The 21,949-nt window shown below is 37.6% G+C and overlaps 1 protein-coding gene across 1 annotated transcript in view; it reads left to right on the top strand.

Annotated features, from left to right (window-relative positions):
- Positions 1-21,949, top strand: part of lrp1bb (low density lipoprotein receptor-related protein 1Bb) — a 348,034-nt gene that overhangs the window by 147,767 nt on the left and 178,318 nt on the right. Inside the window, exons 4-12 of the mRNA XM_087804844.1 lie at positions 2,644-2,763; positions 3,679-3,807; positions 5,542-5,799; positions 9,057-9,219; positions 15,698-15,920; positions 17,619-17,811; positions 17,880-18,023; positions 21,392-21,628; positions 21,707-21,887. Coding sequence (XP_087660970.1) covers positions 2,644-2,763; positions 3,679-3,807; positions 5,542-5,799; positions 9,057-9,219; positions 15,698-15,920; positions 17,619-17,811; positions 17,880-18,023; positions 21,392-21,628; positions 21,707-21,887 — 1,648 coding nt within the window. The remainder of the gene's footprint in view (positions 1-2,643; positions 2,764-3,678; positions 3,808-5,541; positions 5,800-9,056; positions 9,220-15,697; positions 15,921-17,618; positions 17,812-17,879; positions 18,024-21,391; positions 21,629-21,706; positions 21,888-21,949) is intronic.

Below are 21,949 nucleotides of genomic sequence, written 5' to 3'. Positions count from 1 at the left end.
CCTCTTCTGTCTTTCATTACCCTTTTCGTAGAGGAACAATTTTCCATGACTGCGTTCACATGCCTCTCTTATCAAAGTTGAGTGCCTCCATCGCAAATAATCATTTTTGCCTCAATATGGCGCCAGAGGTTTAATAAATGTCCCGATCAGTGCTTCCAGGCTTTTTACCATTTTAATACTCCAATGTTTGCTCGCGCCCTTTAGCCCGAGAAGTTCTCTGCACTGAAATGAAAAAAAAAAAATGCTGTCATTCTACTTCACATTCAGTCAATCAAAACCATTGTGTGGGGGGGCAGGGCCACATGAATCAAATTCAACAAGCGACTCTCGCTTTTTTTTTTACCGGCTTCTCTTTTCAGCAGCTCTGTAATTCAAATGAGTGAGGTACTTAAAACATGGCCCCCGGAGTTGTACACTAGTGATCTGAATATTATGATGTTTATCCCTAGTTTTTCGGAGTGACCTTGAACCACCATCCAACCGTTTTTCTCCGGATACACAACTAAATTGATTCGGCTTGTTAACATGCACAGGAATACAGCGATTTTTGACCGAACAAACTCATTTGCTGACAAATCAATACTTTGTGATTAGCTATGTGCAGTCACTGTAATTATTTCCTTTTTTTTATTTTCCGCTCCAATTATTAACTTGTTTTTTTTATTCCAATTTTTGATAACTTGTTTTAGATTTTGCTTTGTAATGACCTTAAATGATTCATTAATCTTTTTTTCCTCTCAAGACCAATCATGTTAAAAAGGAGGATGAAAGGAATTTCAGTTACACTTTCATGACACTAGGGGAGCCATAAACACATTTATATAATAGTACAGATTGGACATTTAAATGGCAACTAATGTGAAAAACATACTCTCGTGACCATGTTTTCAAAATTAAATAAAGTTCTCCCCCGCATAAAATATTGGCGAACGAGAGGTTACGAGAGTGGAGACGTAAAAATTGTCTTCACTCCTCCTCCAGCCAGCTGTAATCACTACCAGTTTTGTTAATACAACAAGTCCCATGGAGGTGGAGACTTCCTGGATTGATGACGCTGGTTGACAAACCTCAATGCTGGACCAATCACAGCAGAGTGGGTTTAATCTCCAGAAAAAAAAAGTGTTTTCAGTGGGTAGGACTTGAGCACATTTTAGTTTTGTACAAACAGACACATACAGACGAGTACACAATAAAGGTCCAAGAACAGTTTAAATTGACACATTAGTCACACTTTAAATAATGCTCAAATGTTTCTTCAAGAATTAGAGTTGTTGCCTCTGCAGATATGACTAATATTCAGTGTTTTTCTTTTAATTATTTTCCTTTAGAAAAAACAACTTCTTGATTATTATCTGGCTGAGTCTCTATTATCTTTTTTCCTTTCTTTTCTTAACGCAATCAAAAATATCTGTTTCTTTGTCAACTTTCCAACTTCCATTAACACAAGAATGTTCTTATATAGGAAAGAACAAAGACTGTTGATAAAAGCATTTATCTTTTCCGTCTGAAGTTGACATTAATTAATGTTCCGCGGTACCTTATTAATCTTGGAGCAATTAAATCTGAGATTCGAGGCTCACGCTTTCACTTGTGCCTTTTCTTCTGCCGCCAGTCATTTTGCTATAGAAACCATTTCATTCTTCAAACATTGAGTTTAAATTGCAAATTGCTGGCAGAACTACTGTGGTTTCCAGGCAACAGTTTATGGCATATGAATATAATGTAAATGTTGTATACCTGTACATTTAAAAATACATTATTCAAATGGTAAGATGTTAAAAGATCTAGATGTTTAGTATCTGTCTGAACTCCAAACTCTGAGACATTTTTATGTTGTACTTGATTTTTTCTCTTCTACTCAGTATTAAATAGAATAAAAAACAAATCCCTGCTTATTGTAACACATCTTCAAACTCAAAATAATTTACTCGTTATTTTTACCTACTTTAAAACTATTCAAAAACATAGTTAGGCTCATTTGCAAAAACAAAAGTGCTAAAATGCCAGTTATAGCCATTGATCTGATCCGAGAACAGCACTTATCTTAATCTCTCTAATCTGTTGCCAGTATATCATCTTTTATCTCAAAGTCTGTGCAATTATCTTCCCTTTCTTTTTCTTTCCCTTTATGTTTTTGTTCTTATTTTATTTTGATTTATTTTTTATTTTTTATAAAAAAAATGCTGTATGTATTGGCTATTGGGAAAAAAAAACAATTTCCCAAAGGAGACCTCCTGAAGGATCAATAGTGTTTTACCTTATCTTAATTTACCTTAATTTCATAAATCAACAAGACCAGCAGAAATAATATTAAGTTATTTATCCCGGTTTGTGTTCTACTTTTTAAACTCATTACCTTTTGATTCCTTTTTAAAAACCCAATCAGTGTGGTTGAAAATTGAGTTTTTGGCTACCCCCAGTGTTGGAATTGTGTTACTGCATTTACAAAAAAAGTTCAATTAGTTAAAGGGTATTTTTTTTACGTCGGAAAATGACACAAACGTTCATCCACAGATACAATTTCTCTTTCAGCAAAAAAACCCCCCTATTTTCATTTAAATCAATGTTCATTTTACTGCTTGTCATGTTGTTTTTGGTTGTTTTTTTTCCTCTTTTTTTCATTCTTAATTCTGCCCCCTGCAGAGCTGCTGTCAGCCTGCCATGAGCTGCGCTGTCGCTACGGCTGCATCATGACGAGAAACGGCACCTTCTGTTTCTGCGCTGACGGCTTTGAGGTCGGCGACGACGGGAAGAGCTGCAGAGGTGGGTTTGTTGAAGGGCATCTATTATTATTATCATTATTATCATTATTCAAATACGTATTGTTTATTTTAGCCTTTCCTTCTAGGCCTCATGTGCCCTCTTGAGCCCTTTTCCACATCATGAATGTCATTTTAAAACTCACTATTTATACTTTATTTTCAGTTATCATTATTTATTCATGAATCTTTGGCTTCAATTATAAATAAATAAAATTGAAATGATAGTAGAGCTCCCTTTTGCTCCGACTTCTTTTTCCTCATGCATTATTAACGACTTGTTTTTGTGACTTAATTTTTAAATAATTTGCTTCTTTTTGAAATTGTTTTTGCACCTTTTTTTTTCGGTTCTATAGATGACATGGTTTACCCACCTTTATCTGCATTTTTATAAGATAAAGAAAAAACGTATTTTGTTTAATCAAACGTAAATAATGACTTAAAAATGTTTCTTTCATGCAGTTTAAGATCAGATAAACGAGCCGGTCCACACTGTACGTATTCATATGCATCAGTATGATAATGTAGCATTTAGATTGCATCTTTTGCAGCCCTGTAATTTTCCCTGGGTAAGACTACTGAGCAGCTATCTAAAAGGAATCCTCATGTCAGCTATGCATTTGAAATGAGTCTTCACGCGGAGGCTATTACCGCCGCCGTGTCATAAAGAAGCAGAAATTATGCTGCAGGAAGATGTTTAACTAAGCAGCAGTGCTCAGTGAGTTTGATCCTGTTTAGAGGAGATATATGAAGCCTGTAGGTGCTGCAGGGGGCGAGAAAAGAAGTCGTGGCTATAAAAGTAATTATGCCATAGGTAGGGGCCACATTAAGTATACTTTTATGTATTTGGGTCATGTTTCAGCACACCTAATTTGTTACAAATGAATCGGCTGTCTTATTTTTTTGTGTGTGTGTGAAGATCATGATGAATGTGCTACGTACGGCGCGTGCAGCCAAACCTGCACCAACACCTATGGCTCGTACCGATGCAGCTGCGTGGACGGATACGTCCTCCAGCCCGACAAGAGATCCTGCAAAGCTAAACAAGGTGAGCCTTTTTCGGATCCCAATCTGGGATTTTTACTTTTAACGTTAATACAACTTGTTGGTGCCCGCTTCGGTATGATGAACGTTGTTTATCCTTGACCACATCCATCACTTAGAAACAGGTTTTAATGAGTGAATATAATACAGAAAAGTAAACCCAAGGATTATATATGGAGGCGAATTAGCCTAAATAACCAGTACGAGCGAAATATTTCTGCTGGAAACCTAAACATAGACTATCAATATTTATTATTTCTACATCCCTGTGTGTTTAAATTAAACTCTGACCCCCCTTTTAAATCTATTAAGCTCGGGGTAAACGTGGAATCAACTGGAGTATTATTACCCATAAACACAAGTGGACCAAATGGCCAGGTGCATTATGGTGATCCAGCAGGATGGTAGGAGGTTATTATTAGTGTTGATTCTCATGAATATCAATGTTTGTGATCATTTAAGAAGTTGGTTTTAGGGTCTGACGTCGTGGGTGTAATGGCTGAGGCAGACCTCAGTATCATGGGACGAACCACACGCAGATTAGAGCCAGATAAGGAATATAAGATGAAAAAATGAATAATATATGAAGCGGAAAGATGCGTCATAAGCGTGTGATAATTCAAATAGCTATAAGATGATTACATCCTTGATGTGAACAACCATTAAAGACTTGAAGGTTAAGCCTTTTTTTAAACCAGTTTGAGGTTCTTAAATGAATGGAAAAAAACTGTCTCTGACTGCCTTAGCTTTTAAAGAAGTATTAGTTTTAGGTAATGCTTTTGAACCTATTTCTTACTGTAATAGGTGCGTATGAGTTAAAATCTGTTGGAATCTTCAAGGTTTTTTTTTCTATAACCCAGTGAGCTGTCAAGTGCTTGCATTTATGATTCAGTTTACAAAACCTGAGCTGGAATTTTTTTTATCGTGAATATTTAGTAAGTATTTTAATTTGAGCAGATGTTACAAACAGGATGTCAAATGTTTTTTTCTTTTTCGCAAGCAAATGTATATTTATATTAAAAAAAGCTATATAACTTTAGAATTATGGGGAAAATATGGGTAGTAGTTATTATCCACATACAAAATATTTGCCATAATTTCTCAGTTCATTTGTTTAAAAGCGTCTCTGTTGACAAATGTTATGGTTTCATGTAGTTTCTCGCATTTTGGAGCAAATCTTTTTCGATGAAACAAATCATTATTTAACCAAAAGAGGAAAAATCTCCGCATGGATTTTCATTCATCCAGTTCACGGCTATTCTAAAGGGTCCAAAGCAGGACAAATAGACTCCACACAGTCCAGTCATCCTGCTTTGAAATCTTCAGAATGAAAAGGTATTTGAAAAATGTGTCCCTGTATAGTGTGTTTCTGATTTAAATATATTTTTAAATGGCAGAGTTGTCTGTATTTTGTCCAGTTGGACATTTCTTTCTTATAAATGACATAGGAAATCTTATTTACTGACAAATGTTTTTATAGTTTGAGATTTTACAATAAAGTTTGTTTATTTATACAAAAAAACATAATGAAAGAAGTGGCCAACAATGACATCAACTGTATTTAATACACATTTTACTCCATTAATCAACTGTCCTGTTTATTACCATAGGTTTTATACAAAAATATAAATAGAGATAAACTTATTTAGATTTAACTTTCACGACTATATCGTCCATTATTCATCTCAAAAAAGACAGTGTGTTCTAAATGTGTGTGTTCTCTCTCCGCCGTCTCCAGATCCAGGTGACCCCAATTCGTTGCTACTCACGGCCGGATCGGGTCGTCTTGCCATCACACATCTCAACGGAACGGGCCTCCTGCCCCTCAGGTCTCTGAGTTTAAACGGATCGCTGGCCGTGGACTTCCAGCACAACCAGCAGAGCGTTTGCTGGGTGCAATCTTCGGAGAGCGCCGGGCAACTGCGCTGCGCCGAGCTGAGGAACCTCCGCGGCTTCACGCGAGAACGAGAAATAAGAACACAACACAGCTTGCAAAGTAGGTCTTCGGTCGCTCTTACCTTTAATATGCCAGATGCTCTTGGAATCACCATCATGAAACATGATATTTTCCACATTTCACTCCAGTCAAAATGTACTGAGGTGTTTTTTACATAACAATTGGAGTAAGCATCTGTTATATGGACTTTTTTTTTTATTTGACCCTTCTCTGCTGGTCCTTCCAGTGGTTATATCAGTTCAATTGGGGTCTTCTGCCCCCTTTCCATGTACCAGATCGAGTTGCCCTCCCACATAAGACCTCCACTGAGAGGTCAGCAGCCTACACTCTCATTTTAAATCAATTTTGTTTAGCGATTACAGCGTCGGCAGTACTTTAAGATGATGCGGACACACAAGGAGTATGGAAGACGCGTATAAAGATCGAGACAATTACTCATTTAATGTTTACCGAAAACTGGAAAACTACCAGTGTTTGTCAATATGACGACCAACAATAGGACTCAATCACAGGCACAGGTTTTTGTGATAGAATGACTAATGGATTGTTTGATACGTGTAAATATTTTTAGGTAACAACTTTATAAGTGGGTAAAAATTTGATGGTTCTCCCAGATGGAAGAAGGTGATGCTCTGGAGATCTCCTTCGGGAAATTGGGTTTCCAGTTCACTCCAGATGGTAGTTTAATTTAAAAAAAAGAACAAAATGCAAGTATAGACAGCATAGATCCGAAGAAATAACAAGAAGAAAGGATACAAAGATTAACATTGAATAGAATAACATTCTCCTTTTACTCTGCTCCTGCTCACAAACTGGGAGTTATAAAGTCTAAAAGCAGGAGGAATGAATGAGTCCCTGAGTCTATTAGTGATGCATCCATGGAGGACCATTCGTGAACTTAATTGCCTTTAGAAAAGCTCAGGAAGGACTTAATGATCCTCTTTTCTCTCCTGATGCTTTTGTGTCAAAACATATTTTTTATTAATAAGAAAAAACTGACCTTTCTTGTCAGTAACCGAAGAAAATACTTTAATCTTCGGCAATAGTATGTCTTAGATAACTGTCATTCCGGAATGACCCCTTACATAAAACTAGTTCCATCAGGTTATGAGACGGAAATTCATTCGGACTGCCGTCTCTCTCTTTATTTGTTCTTGAACTAATTAGGTCAACAGTTATGACTTTTCTCCCCAAAGCTTTTCCTTCAAAGCTGCTGAGTTTAATAAGATATGTCTGATTTGTTGAATTTAATTGACTTTGTGTTAAGGGTGGACTCGCACCAACTGTGTTACATATTATATCCGTGTGTGTGTGTGTGTGTTTTTTTTTCCCGATGATTTATAATGAGAAGGTTTTCTCCGACTCTCTCCTGGAATATCTTTCTTCACTGCAGGAAGTCGGTGAAGTCACGAGGAACTAGATCTGTGGCATTAATTAGAGCTGCGATGTCTTAGTAAGGGGGGAATTATTATATGCATCATCTACTTTTTTTTAAAGTATTCGTGTGCATGAAAAAAACACTGTGCCAGAGTGTCTAGCCTCCGAAATATTTACGCTACAATTGTCAATAGATTTCGTTAAAAGCAGTTATTTGATGATGCTGCAATTGCAATTCAAGCTTTCGGAAAAGAAGGAAAACAGGACCACTTTGAGACGTTTTTCAATCCCTCAAAAAGGGACTGGAAATACCCTACAGAGGTTGATGCCGTTGTGAGAATATACTTGCTTCTAGCAATGCAAGCAATTCAATGCATTATCGCCTTGCTAAGCACAAACCCATTACATTTTTTAAATTATAAACATGTTTAATATCAACTCAAATGTTTTTACTGCCCAAAATGATTCTGTATTACTCTGCTTTTATTACAAGTCGTGTTGGTTGAAAGGAAAAATATATATATACATATTTAATCTTGATTAAAAAGCCAAAGTATGTTTGTAAGAAGATATAACGGCGAACTAACAGCTCTTTGCTTCAGTAAGGTTTCAGGTAGACATGTTAACTCTGTGTTCTACTTTTCCCTTGCAAGTTTAAATATTTGAGTTTAAACCAGATCTGATTTCTATTCTTTGTTTAAGTAAAATAGTTAAATTAGATTCTAAACCTGACACCTTGTCATAACAATGTTAATATTATTAGTATTATTACTTTGGCACTGAGAATGCTTTATTTTTGTGTAAATTTAAGTTACTCCAAGTTCCACTCAAGATAATTTTAGGGTATTTTTGAAACTTAAATTAATGCTTTCACAGAAATGTATATATATCACAGATATTATATATATATATATATATATATATATATATATATATATATATATATATATATATATATATATTTATTTGTATATTTTCTGCCCCAAATTAGCCATACAAAAACAAGCCAGTAAGTCATTTAAAAAAAAATCAAGTTTTTTAAATTTCGTTCAGTGAATGTTTGTTTCTTAAAAATGATGTTACACACACAACACACATTTTTCTGTTATTAATAATTAAATTCTATTGGGTTACAATAATGTGGATTTAAACCATCAATACTTCCATATATATATATATTTTATATATATATATATATATATATGTTAAATTGAGAAATTTAAAAACATTTCTTATTAATTCCTCTCCTAGCCTTTCATGCAAACCCAGATTATTTTATTTTATCTTCACTTGGCAGATTCCTGCTGAGAGTCTCGCTCACATATTTCTGAGTGTGCATTATAATGAGCAATTACAGCGAAATAGATGCAGAAAAGTTAACCGTCTTCTCCGGGAAGCAAATGGAAGATGGTAGAAGATGTTGTGCATCAGTTTACCAGCACTTAGTCTAAATAAAAAATGGATTAATGTAAACTATACTCCTACAAATAGAGTATTTTTAGTGCAACTTTACTGTATTAAAAGAGTGAATACAGTATGCGTGTGTATCTGTCTTGCTCTTTTTTTTACAAACTGTTTTCTCCTAAGATTGAATTGAAAACCATTTTAAAAGAAAACATATTAAGCACCCGAAGAAAAAAAGAAAACAGCCCTTGGTACACTTTCATTATTGCCTGCCTACTCACTTCCTGCAGAATCCAGTTATCTGCTTTCCTCTTCCTGGAGTCCCTTTTGATTGTGACCTTTAACGACACGGATAACCTCAGAAAATGAATGAAAAAGTGAAGTCCTTTCTTCTGGCAGCTGCACCCAAATCTTCCCAATGCGGACACAAAATGAATTTTTCCTCATGTTAGATGTATATTGCAATGATGATTTCAAAAGATACTGATTTCTTTCTGCATTCTTTTTTCTTGCAGATGTAGAACAGATGGCCATCGACTGGCTGACGGGGAACTTCTACTTTGTTGACCGAGCCACTGACAAGATGTTTGTCTGCGACCACAGTGGGAACACCTGTATAACCATCCTACAACTCAACTTGCAGAATCCTAAAGGAATAGCTCTGGATCCTCTAATGGGGTAAGTTCTGTACGAAACGTCTCTTTTTATCGCCATGAAAAACACACAACTCAATTTCGTACCAATCCTGAGAGAGGCGGTGATGGACTCACTATACAGTTTGTTGTATATGTTTCGTTTCGTGCAATACAAGTCTATATTTAAACGCTGACACGCCGGTGGTTTGCAGTTGTGTATGCACGGGGATGATGGAAAGTGTGTGCCGGATCTCAGGGGGCAGGCATTGCGGTTGAGAGGATTGAATGTAGGAAACAGGATTTTTCAAAGTCGTCTTCCTGCCTCTAATTGGGGAGACACGGGTGCAGCTGTTCCTCAAGATGTGAGCCTGAGAGAGGTGTGTCGGCCGCGAGCGATGGGTTTCACATTGTAGACGGAGACGGCGGCACGTGCTCTCGCCTCACACACTCTTTCATACTCCACTTCCTCGCTCGCTCGCTTGTTCATGGCATGTCCACGCTTAGATAGAAGATGGTGGATAGAAAAGCGTGTCAGAGACACACTTGAATAATAATCGAGTGGTCAACTATCCTGTTGTCAGATACATAAAAATAGAGTTATGATGTTGCCACGATTCCAAGCATTGGAAGGAAATAAACAGAAGAATTTTGACAAAGAAAAAAGATAGGGTACATTTAACATCGTTCTAAAAAAGTGAAAGAAATCACCCACAGAAATAATAACGGCAACTCCAAATGCTCACACTCAAATGGTCTTTTCTGTTCAGAACTAAGACTAGCATAACTGGTCCCAGGATCTAATCCAAGGCAAAGAATGAACCTTTTATTTTGGCTTAAATCTTGTTTTTTTATATATATAAATAATGAGAAGCTAATTGGGAGAGGTATGCAAGTGTTTTCTGTTGGGTTTTTTCTAGATGAACGGAATCAATCATGGAGCTAATGCGTCTTTAGCTCTATTCGCACCGGATAAGTACTACCTGGGGACCTCGGTGTTTTGAAAATGACCCCCCCTCCTCTGCGTTATTTAATTGCGTTCACACTGGATAAGCGACGTCTGTAAAATAGTCATTTTTACTGACATTACCTAGAGATACAGATGTAGAAAGTAGAGCAATTACTGAAAGGGAAAGTTAGTGTAACAAAGCGTTCTTCGTTTAGAGAAGATCAAGTGGACAACCATTTATTTTCTTTCGTTTCTCAACTTGTGCAGACGCTTAACAGCGAGAACGCTATCCTGCACATAAATTTGCCCCGACATTATTCTTACAAAAGAGACCCAGTTTGTTACAGTAGTGTAACCGAGTGTATTCGTGTGGGTTACAATGAGGCTGGAAATTAGTTTGTAGCTGTGCAGCGCGCATGTCTTCTTAACTTTCGTAATGTGGACACCCCCAATAACAAGTAAATCAATCTACTTCCTTTTCAACCCCTTCAAAATAAAACAGCGGAGTGCCTTGAAGTCCGTTACAGTGTCATATCTGCCGCATTCAGAATTATTAACACAGACATTTGGATTCACACGGGATTAGCATTATCACCCGACGTCTGTGTTTGGCATACAATACAAATCGCAGACATGGCGCATTCGCACAGGATTAAAACTTAGACATTCTCCGCAATTATTACAAATTACCCGAGGTCCAGGTAATACTTATCCCATGCGAATCGGAGATAAAACTAATATTAGTATTCTTTATAGCTATTGCCCACCATCAGACTACATGTCCCAGGATGCAGCAGTTCTAGTTCAAGCTTTTTAACCTTTTAAAATTTGGCCAGTTAAAAAGAAAATTGAGATCTTCTTTTCTCGTAACGCTCGTGTTATTTTAGGCTCAAGAGGCCCGAAAACAGAGGCAACACAAAGGATACCACAAACACATTTGCTTTTGGGCCCCTGGGTCACCTTGACCCTGAGATAACACAAGGGTTAAACCTTTGCAAACACACAAAAAATAGTCACATGATAAAGTTAAGTTCAGGCTTGTACAGATCATGTAAACACAAAAGAAATTTGAAGTCTTGGAATGCGGTCCAATACTTCAGAGAAAAAAGAAACCAAAGTGAAGGCCCCCCTGGACCATTTGAACACAATAAAATGTTTTTTGAAATGATTGCATTGGTCAACTTTCCAAAATCGATGAGAACTAAACTTCTGTTACTTTTCATCACTGGCTCAACACTTTTTCTTTTTTTTTACTTTTCAACAGAAAATAAAGTCGAAAACTCTAGAACACTGACTTGTTATTTCTGCTGTCAGTAAAATAAAAGTGTCAACATTTGATCCTTCTGCCCCCCCACCCCCCTCCTGCCACTTGTTTTATCAGGGGTCTTAATTTCCTGGCAAGGATTTTGTCATAGATGCGGCATCAGCGCTTTTTTAATCCAAGAACACATCATTATGCCACGCCGAGGCGCACCTGTTTGGGGAGCCGAGCTCCTTGCTGATGCTGACAGTTTTACTGCTCCTCGGGTTCAAAGGTCGGCCCATCTCCCCCGACTTGGCTCGGGCAGATTAATGTTGGCTCCCTCACTCGCTCCGGTGGTAGGAGTTCATTATCTTTGGTGACGGCTGGAGATCTGCCGGGCGTACGCCACAGCTGGACATTGTGGCCATCTTGCAGTATTTGCAGATCAGAGACTAGAGCGATAGGTTTTCACAGCGACGCGTGGATCTGAACTGTGATCTGAAGAAGCATCATATTGCCCGTGGTTAGAACTTTTCCAAAGAATATATACTGTCTGCATCTTTTGGAAAACTTTTGAATACATATTAATCACTAGAATTTGCGATATGTAGACAAGAGAAATGGCTATTGTTGTTGTTGAGTACAAAAAGTTAATTGCGACCCTAATTATAACAAAACTATAGTAAATAACAATTGTAACAAAGGGGTTAAATCTGGTTTTAAGATGTGGAGCGTGGGAGTACAAAAACCCTGCAGTGTGAATGCCCATAGAGTTTACACAATTAAAAAACATATTTACAGCACTAAAAAAGACAGTGTGGGATAAACACCTATTTGACAAAAATACTCTCCGTACAGCGATGAATCACTTTCGTACATTTTCTTTTTCCCAGTTCCTAGTTTATGAAATCTGGTTAGACGCGTTGTAGTGTTAGTATATTAAGTAAGTAAGTAAGTAAGTAATATTTATTAATATAGCGCTTTTTCAGACCAGGATCACAAAGCGCTTTAACAATCAAAACAATACTCAAAAAAGTATATACTTTAAAGATCAAGATAATACTGAGAACAACACAGGAGTTCTAGAAAATCAAGGAAAACCCTGAACAAATAGAAACGTCTTAAGATGTGTCTTAAAGGAGTCAGTAGATCCATCAAGCGCAAAGAGAGAGGAAGATTGTTCCAAAGCTTAGGAGCAACAGCCTGAAAAGATTTCTCTCCTCTGGTCCTGAGCCGTGTGCGAGGAACCATAAGTAGATTCTGATCCACAGACCTCAGAGCCCGAGCTGGGGTGTAAGGCTGGATCAGATCACTGATGTAAGGAGGAGTCTGACCATGAATAGATCTGAAAGTAAGAACCAGAATTTTAAAGTTGATCCTGAAAGAAACTTATTCAAACATAGTCTAAACCGAAATACTGCATTTCCAATATGCGACCCAGAAATAGTATACCTAGGTGAGTGACCTTCACGTATAGGTCATTCTTGATGGACACACCAGGAGTACTGCTGCATTCAAGTGGTGTCGGAACATCCAAGTTCCCAAATTGGCAATCTTCTCAGCAACCCTAAAACAGTGTGATAGTTTAACCATATTTCTAATTTTACTCATTTTCTACTCACCCTGATGTTGACTAAGAATCTTGCAAAAATGTATTTTCATTTTAATGAAGCAACTGGAACTCACTTCCTCTCATTGTCGTAAATACACACTTAAAAACTTTCAACTTTACTGCTCGTCTGTAACGTCCATTTTGTATCGAAGCCTTGATGAGAGTAAAAAAAACTTAAACAAGTCGATATCTTAAGCTTCTTTTAATCAGACGATGGTAGGCTATCAGCCTACTCTGACAGGGAGTACTCCGGGTAAATATCGTGAGAGCTTCTAGTCTACTGTCTACATGGGAAGTGCTCATGATATTTTCCAGGAGTACTTCCTGTCAGAGTAGTAGGTTTGCCTGACCTAGCAGCTAGCCTAGCAGCATCCGCTACAAACAAAGTTAAAATATTTGGGATGGACTATCACTTGAAACAGCACATGCCTCTGCCAAAACAACAAACTAATCATTACTTTATAACAAGTTACAAATTCTAATAAATTAAATAACTTAAGATTATTGTGGAATTTGGTTGAACCATATGCGAGTTGCTGCAGATATTTAATTTTTTTGCAAGTAATACTTCAATAATGTTTTTCCCATCATTACAAGGAGAAAGTACAAAATGCTCACACTGACATCCCTTCAGTAAAGATGTGAGATTTAAGAAATCATTTCTATACCTACCTAACTTTACTGGTATCCTCTAAGCAGCTTTGAGTGTGTGAATAATGTGCTGCCTATATTAATCGAGGGGCCAACATGCTAGCTGCTGAATTCTTAAATATACTGGGGGCTGTCCAGGGCTTAGCTTGGATTCCTTTGAAGTCCATACCTGTAGTTATGAAGGTATGAATGTGTCAATGCTGGTTTATATTTGTTACCTTTTTTTTGGGTATCAGAATGCTTATTCTGGGGTCTGTTGCAAAATAGTTTGAATTTCCCATCAGTCTTTTGTTGAAATGAATTAAAGATTTTTTTTTGTTGCTGGTTTGATAGTCTGTCAAAGAGGAAAACAGTCAGTTTATCATTGTTAAAATCTACTTTAGCTAAAATTATTCTGGAGTTCTGTGTGAGAAACGAGTGGTTAGAAAACAAAATAATTTTACAACATGATTATATCCTTTGAATGATTGCCTTCATTTTTTTATTTCTCCTCCCATCACGCAGTCTAATGGGCAAATGACTTGTTTAACGATTTATTTTGTCTTTTTTCCACTTTTTTGAATGACTGAATGTATTAAATAATGTGACCAGTGTTTACAATTGTATGATATAATACAATATAATACAAAATGTATTATATTGTAAATGCTAAAGCAAGACATTAAAAACCCTAAGAAATGGTTCGTCCTTCAACACTTCTTCTCAAAACAACCGGATATTGGTCTTGGTGCTTCATCCCTCGGTACCTATATCTTGTTTTTTATTTGTATTCTTTATTGTGCCTGGAGTCGCCATTTATTGGCTACAATATAAAGAGCTACTGACGTTATTATATGTCCTTCATGGAAAGATGCCTTTAGCAACACCTCACGCTAGTTCACCTCCTTTAAAGTCACACAATTCCACTGTAATGTGTGGTTTTTTTTACACAATCCACCGTCACTATAGTGCGCTGATGACTAATAATGCGAGCTTTTAGAACTCACTTAAGACGAAGTGCATTTCCATCAGCCGATGCTTCCCCCGTCTTTATGATTTACTTGTTGTTCGTCTCTTTTTTTTAATGGTCAAATATACATAATCATGCCCGAACAATTGAGGATTAAACTCAAATCGACCCCTAAAATCCCCAAAAGCTGTGAAAAATTGAACCAGAAAGAAGTTATTTTACTTCTCGCCTATAACGGTTTGTGTTTAAGCTGCAGTCTCTGTCCTATTTTTTCATCCCGGTGGTTCTCAATCATTGCTTGACAGCTGTGAAAAATGCAGTAAGTTAAGAAACGGGGTCAAGTACGAACAATTGAAGCATCTTTGCCAGAATTCCAGACAACTGCCGACATCTCCATCACAGTTAAGCGCTTCTAAAAATATCAAGGGAAACTTTGGATACCTCGGAATATTTGTCTAACGCCAGGATGCGTGTCATTACCTCGTGGTAAATGGGGCTTAAAAGAAACATATGCTTCCCTGCACAAGAATTCAAACGCACTTGGATAGAACTGCAAAAATGATTGATTAAGAATGGATTTAAATCATATGCATTAGCTTAAATAACAGAAAGAAAAAGGTATTGTTCGTGTGACAGCAATCATTTGTGTTCGCTCAACCTTCAGGGTATTGTGTATAAGATTACTCGGCTTCCTTTACGCTATAATTTCTACTTGTATTCAGACTTCATCACATGTTGTCAGACACACGCGGCTACTGTACTGTGTTTCTTCTGGAGTTTTCAAGATAAAACGTATAATTATTACACTCGGTGGCGGCACTCATTATAAAAACTTGAGATCTCATGAATATGGAGATGACGTTTCTCTTCAAAAGGTGGAAACAGCAGGTCTTAATTCCACTTCATAGATCAATCGATGTATTCTTGGGAGAGAATCAGCTGAAGTGAGTTGAGATAGATGTGCAAGTTAATTGCAGAACCATGGAAATCGTCTCACAACTATAATATATCTAGATTCCCATTATGTACATCCTTTTTTTTAGATGCATTTAATTTGATGTTTTTCTCTGCCAGGAGTATTTTTTTCTCCAAATCCGTTCAAATGAGTCTTTATGTGCAGGATGATGTTCTTCACCGACTACGGGGACATGGCCAAGGTGGAGCGCTGCAACATGGACGGCAGCAACAGGACACGTCTGGTGGATTATAAAATTGAGCGGCCCACAGCTCTGGCACTGGATTTAGTGAAGAAGCTGGTTTACTGGGCTGATGCCTACCTGGATTACATTGATGTTGTGGATTACCAAGGCAAGAACAGACACAGCATCGTCCACGGAAGCCAAGTGAGTCGCACGTTTACTGGCTTTGTGTCATGTCGGTGTCGGACTAAAGCTGGTGTCAAAATCTAGTTTTCAAGAATAGTTGCTTAGTTTTATTGTCATTTTAGCATATGTCTTATAGAGCTTATGTCTGATGTAAACACTAGTAACAAGTAGAGACTCTCACAAAATGATTGGTTAGCCCTAGTAGCAAGGGGGCGGGGTTTAATATCCACCAGCGTATAATTGACAGATTATATACAAACATGTATATTTACTTACATTCAAATGAATGTATGAATCTTTTCAAACTTAAACTCAATTTCCAGCATTATTATTAAATTATGGTCCTGGCACTCCATTTTACTGTATCGTACACGAATAATTATGTTGCAGTAAATGAATCAGATAAGAAACAGATCGGCATATATAACTTGTGGTTTTTTAAATTTGTGTTAAACAATAAAAATACTACAGATCACTGATTGTAAGGAGGAGACTGACCATGAATAACTCTCAAATTAAGAATCAGAATTTTAAAATTGATACTGAAAGAAACTGGCAGCGAATCCAGGGTTTTAAGGATTGGGGAAATGTGAGTTATTCTACTTGAGCAGGTCAGAATTCTCACTGTGTTCCTGTTAATGTTTTTTAATTTTTCATAGAGCAGATTTGGACCGTAACACTTTTTAAAACAAAATACAGTTTATATCTAAATACTTGATAATAACATTATATATTTTTGTTTTTAACTGGAGATTCAGAGGACTCGATATCATTTTCAAAAAACAAAATTGCCAAACATCACAGAATAGCTGCAGCTTGCACCGTTGTTGACTAAGCTAACAACTTTTAGCATTCAATTGCAAAAATTACTTCACGTATACTGCGTCTCCATCTGTATTATGTGTAATAAGTTACTGGTGGCATTTAAAACTTAATTCACCCTATCTAACTACAAAAAAATAACAAGTAAAAAACATCAAAATGTGGGGGAATGTTCCTGCTTGAGACCTTGAGTCATTGAATTGTTTGTTTTTTTACAGTGAAAAATGAGTATATCATAGCCGTAGTTGACTGCTGAGAGCCATTTCACTGCTCAGTTTAATAGCACTTCTTCCTGATACTTATTAAAAAATAAAGCAATATCCAGTTTAATTATCTTTGTATAAAATATATTTGATTTTCTTGTTTTAGGAGAAGGAAATGTTATTTTTATTGAACCAGTGACCTAATACAACAGGACAATACCTAACTGTACATGGACTTTAATGGTTGATTTTGAGGTTTTCAGTCTTTACCAACATTCAGTGAATTCAGTCACATTAAATAACAGAAATACTACTGGTTATATACAGAATGTGTGAGATCGCTTCTTGTAAAAAAGCCAAAGCACGTCTCCTAGGAGGAGTCCATTTATTGTTTCTCCAGTATTGATCCTGACACATGGTGGTTGGTAGTTGTGTGGTTGAAACCCTCCACAGTGAGGCTTGAATACCCTTTTTTTTTAAACACTGCTCACCCAACCATGTCGCTCTATGTTGTTGTCAATCTGTTCAATCTAGTGTGGGGGCCGTGGTGTCAGACCCTGTGGCCTCCATCAAGGGGCTTTTTTTATTTTATTTTGAGTCCTGCCAACTCACAAGAGACCAACATGTCACGCGACATGTTTTTAGTTCTTTTTGATGTCCCTGATGTTGATATTTGAGGTTTATTTTGCAGGTTTCCGATATTTTTTCGCTGGCCTTGTTCGAGGACTACCTCTACGCTACACATTCTGACCCTTCCAGCGAGGGCTCCACGGTGGAGCTGCTAAGAGTTCCCAGATTTAACCTCACAGCAGAGAGCAGGGCTCTGGCTAGCTTGGGGAACACCCGGGCACTCCGTGTTTACCACAAACTCACTCAACCAAAAGGTCGTTTTTCTTTTGTACACTCTGATGCTTCTGGTTGGAGATTCCTATTCTCATGATTGTTTCCACAGTGAGGAGCCACGCTTGTGAGATGGATCCATATGGAAGGCTGGGCGGATGCTTCCACATTTGTCTTCTGAGCGGCAGCTACAAGTCCAGGACATGCCATTGCCGTACTGGCTACAGCCTGGCCTCCGACGGACAGACCTGCAAAAGTCAGTTACTCTCTAATACGACATATCATATTGTTTTCTAAATCACGCAACACAAAAAAATCAACATAGAAAGGAGTGGATGGTTGTTTCCTTAAGAAGTTATTTAATAAAGTCAGAGAGAGCTCAAATATTCATGTAGTCTCCTCTTAAATCTAAATCCATTTCGTGTCCAATTCTCCCCTTTCTTGCGGCAATTTTCTCCCTTGGTTTTTATTCTGTGGGTAAGCAATTTATTCTGCTAAATTCCAGAAAATTATATTTGTCCATTTGCTTAGTGTTGTTGTTTCCCCCGTTGTACCACTTCTTAAAAGCCGCAATCATATTTTTTCTACAAGCTTTGTGTCTTCCTTTTGTATGGTATACAAAGAAAGATTACAAAGATGCAAATTATTGAGAATACATTAAAAGTTATAGCAAGAAACTTTAACATTTTTTGAATGTATTTCCTCACAGAATGTGTAGGTTTTCTTTTAGGTTCACTTGTGTTTGTGTGCTTATCTATAATTATGTTTCCGAAATGAACTCACAAAGGTTGTATCATATATTTAAAAAGTTGGGGAAATGATACTGATAACTTTTCAGTGTACTTTTGAATTCGTTTTTTTTTAAGGCTCTTTCACTTGTATGGCTTCTAACCAGCGCTGCTTACATGAAGAATACAACAATAAATATTAATAATTTAGTCTCCACTTTTCACCTATTTCAATTTTCAGCCTCGTTTTTTATTCTGTGATAGCAATTATATCCATTCCAGAAATAATATCCTTCCATTCTCTTAGTAAGTAAGTAATATATATATATTTATAGAGCGCTTTTTCAGACCAGGATCACAAAGCGCTTAAACAATCAAAATAATACTGTTGATGTTTCCTCCTTGGGCCTGTACTTGGTGTTGATTTTCTCACAAGCCAAAAACTTTTTCAGTGCAGTATTGGGGAAAAACAAGTGTACAGAGATAGATTATATTAAAAGGAAATAGACAATTATAGCCCAGATTTTTTTATGTACTTCCCTTTTTTTTTTAAGTTCACATTTATATATTTTGTGTTTATCCATCATTGTTAGAAAATGAACTCCTGACATACTTGGAAAATGTTGAAAAATATGATTGAATTTTGATGATTTTCTAAGGTTTTAAAGGACCATCTTTCACTTCTTCAATCATTAATAATAACAATAAATAAACAGATTATTGTATTCGCCCAAATAAAATCAACCATCATTTTACAATGTTGAAAAAATAAGACACAGAATTTGGGTCTTGGGTGCGAAAATACGATTCATGTTCAATGAATTATGAGTTAGATTGTATTCTGTTTCGTAATATCATGTAAAATTAGCCCCTTTGACAGGAGCCCCCTTCACTGCTTTTTTAGTTCTGCATTCTAATATGATCTCCATCAAATGGTGTTGACTCATATATTTTTACCGCTGATTTCTGTCATATTGACATGAATCTGTAAAGGTCAAGCATCAGTTTGTCGATGTCTTCTCGCCACACACACACACATCATCCGTCTCGCTGCTGACATTGACGGAGATTTGTGCTGGCAGACATTTGAAAATAATATTCCGCGATCGATCCCTTCTGGCGCTTGAATGATTATTGCCATAACGAGAGTGAAAGTTTGTCCGCGTCCATCGGCCGATATCATCAATTCCTCGGCGCAGGCCTACTTGACAATAATGTAGAAGATCAAATTGATGACACTATTTGAGGATCTACAACGTTTCGATCCTCGGGTAACAGAGCAGCGTGAGGCTTAGCGTGACACGTTTGATTTATTCCCCTATAATAGACGTTCTGATGACACAGGCTCTCTTTCTGTTCCTTGTCCTTTCCCACTCTCTAAACATAATGAGATTTGGTATTAAATGGCACGGCTTCCTCGTACAGCAGTCACGCCGGAGTTTGATATCTGGGTCTCTCGCAAAGGCTTAATTGTCTCCTGGGTAGTGGGTCCTGTCTCTACAAAATGATAAATTGAATTGATGTATGTGTGGTCCGCACCCCCAGCATCCTTGTCTCTTGGGTGGGGAATGGGTGCGAGGAAAGGTCTCCTTTGCTCACCGGAAGCCCTCCTTCATTCTTTCTCCTGCCTCTCCAGAGGATCCCAAAGTGTTGGGAATATACGTCCCTCCTTTGCGGGCGGTGGAGCTGGCTCAGCATTCTAGGATTCTCTATTTCGCTTCACTTTAACATCGCAGTGGCTGCAGGTCTGTACAGACGTTCGTCCGAGTCTTGGCATTGATGCAGCTTAGTAGCCCGAGCAAGATTGAGGGCCCGGAGTATTCACACTGACACTGATTACTGGCCCCATTACGGCTGGTGGAGGGCCAAAGCTCCTGCTCAGATCTCCGAACATACAGCTGGTAAAATATGTTAGCATTAGAACAGGTGCTGAGGAGTAAGATTGACATATTTATTTAATCATATTGTAGTTTTGGGTCGATTTTTTTTCCTCCAAAAAAAAACGATTTTGTTCAGTTGGTTTCCTGCTATTTCTACCTAAATACTAAACAATTTTCACTGTGCTTTTGGAATTATAGAAACCAAATGTTGGTCCCAAGTCAGTAACATAAGGCAGTTTAGTCACAGGATCGGGAGGGTCATCCAGTTGAAGTAATGTCATAAATAGTGATGGCCGGGTTTACTCCGGGCACCCCGGTCCAAAAACATACAGAGGTTGATTGGGAACTTGGGGAAACTGTCCGTAGGTATAAGTGTGTTTAAATAGTTTAATGTCTCGCAACAGAATGGGATCCTTTTCAGGGTGTCACCTGCCTCTCACTCGAAGAAACTGGGATAGGCTCCACACCCCCTGTTAACCCCATAAGGGATTAAGCGGCAAAATGAATGAATGAATGATAGCTATTGATACAGCTGTTGTGATACAGTTTCTTAATTTTGAAAGGCCACTAGATGGAATTCTAAAGGCTGCCACGTCCCTAGTGAGTCAGTAGGTCATAGCAAAAGAGTTTAAAGAATAGAGTATCTTCGGTAAATAGCCGTATCATGAGGGCTCACTTATACTAAGTAAGCTAAAATAGTAGCTAGCAAGTTTAACCGACTGTTCTAAAATAACCTAATCATCGTAGACTTGGTTCTAATGACTAAGTCTACTGACTCCTTCAAGAAACATCTTAATACGTTTTTATTTGTTAAGGCTTTTCCTGAATTTCTGGAACTCCTGTTGTGTTATCAGTTTTATCTTGACCTTTAAAGTATATACTTTATTGAATATTGTTTTGATTGTTTAAGCGCTTTGTTACCCTGGTCTGGAAAAGCGCTATAAAAATAAAAATGACTTACTTACTTACTTATGGATGCTTTGACAGACACATTTCCTTTTTCCGATGTCTCGCAGAACCTAAGAACGAGCTCTTCCTGTTCTACGGTAAGGGACGCCCCGGGGTCATCAGGGGCCTGGACATGAACACCAAGTCAACAGATGAGCACATGGTGCCAATCGAAGACCTGGTCAACCCGAGGGCCATCGACTACCACGCGGAATCCGGATACGTATACTTCGCCGACACCACCAGTTTCCTCATCGGTCGCCAGAAGACCGACGGGAACGGGCGAGAAACTATTCTCAAAGAGGGTGAGTTCACACAACTGGTTGTGTAACTGATGTTTACTCATCTGAAGAATTTCCGATGCTTTTTTGGAATTGTTGTAGAACTGGACAATGTCGAAGGGATCTCAGTGGACTGGATCGGGAGAAACTTGTACTGGACGAATGATGGATACAGGAAGACGATCAGCGTCGCGAGGCTGGAAAGAGCTTCTCTGACAAGAAAAACACTTCTAGAAGGCAACATGTCTCATCCCAGAGCCATCGTGGTCGACCCTTTAAACAGGTTAGTGATCGTAGTGGGAAGTTTTCATCTACAGAATCCAAGGTTAGAACCTATAGAAAGTT

Source organism: Callionymus lyra, chromosome 12 (genome assembly GCF_982586985.1).
Source record: "Callionymus lyra chromosome 12, fCalLyr1.hap1.1, whole genome shotgun sequence".
Taxonomy (NCBI): domain Eukaryota; kingdom Metazoa; phylum Chordata; class Actinopteri; order Syngnathiformes; family Callionymidae; genus Callionymus; species Callionymus lyra.
The sequence above is the reverse complement of the archived record's forward strand: the minus strand, read 5'-3'. Positions and strand labels throughout refer to the sequence as shown.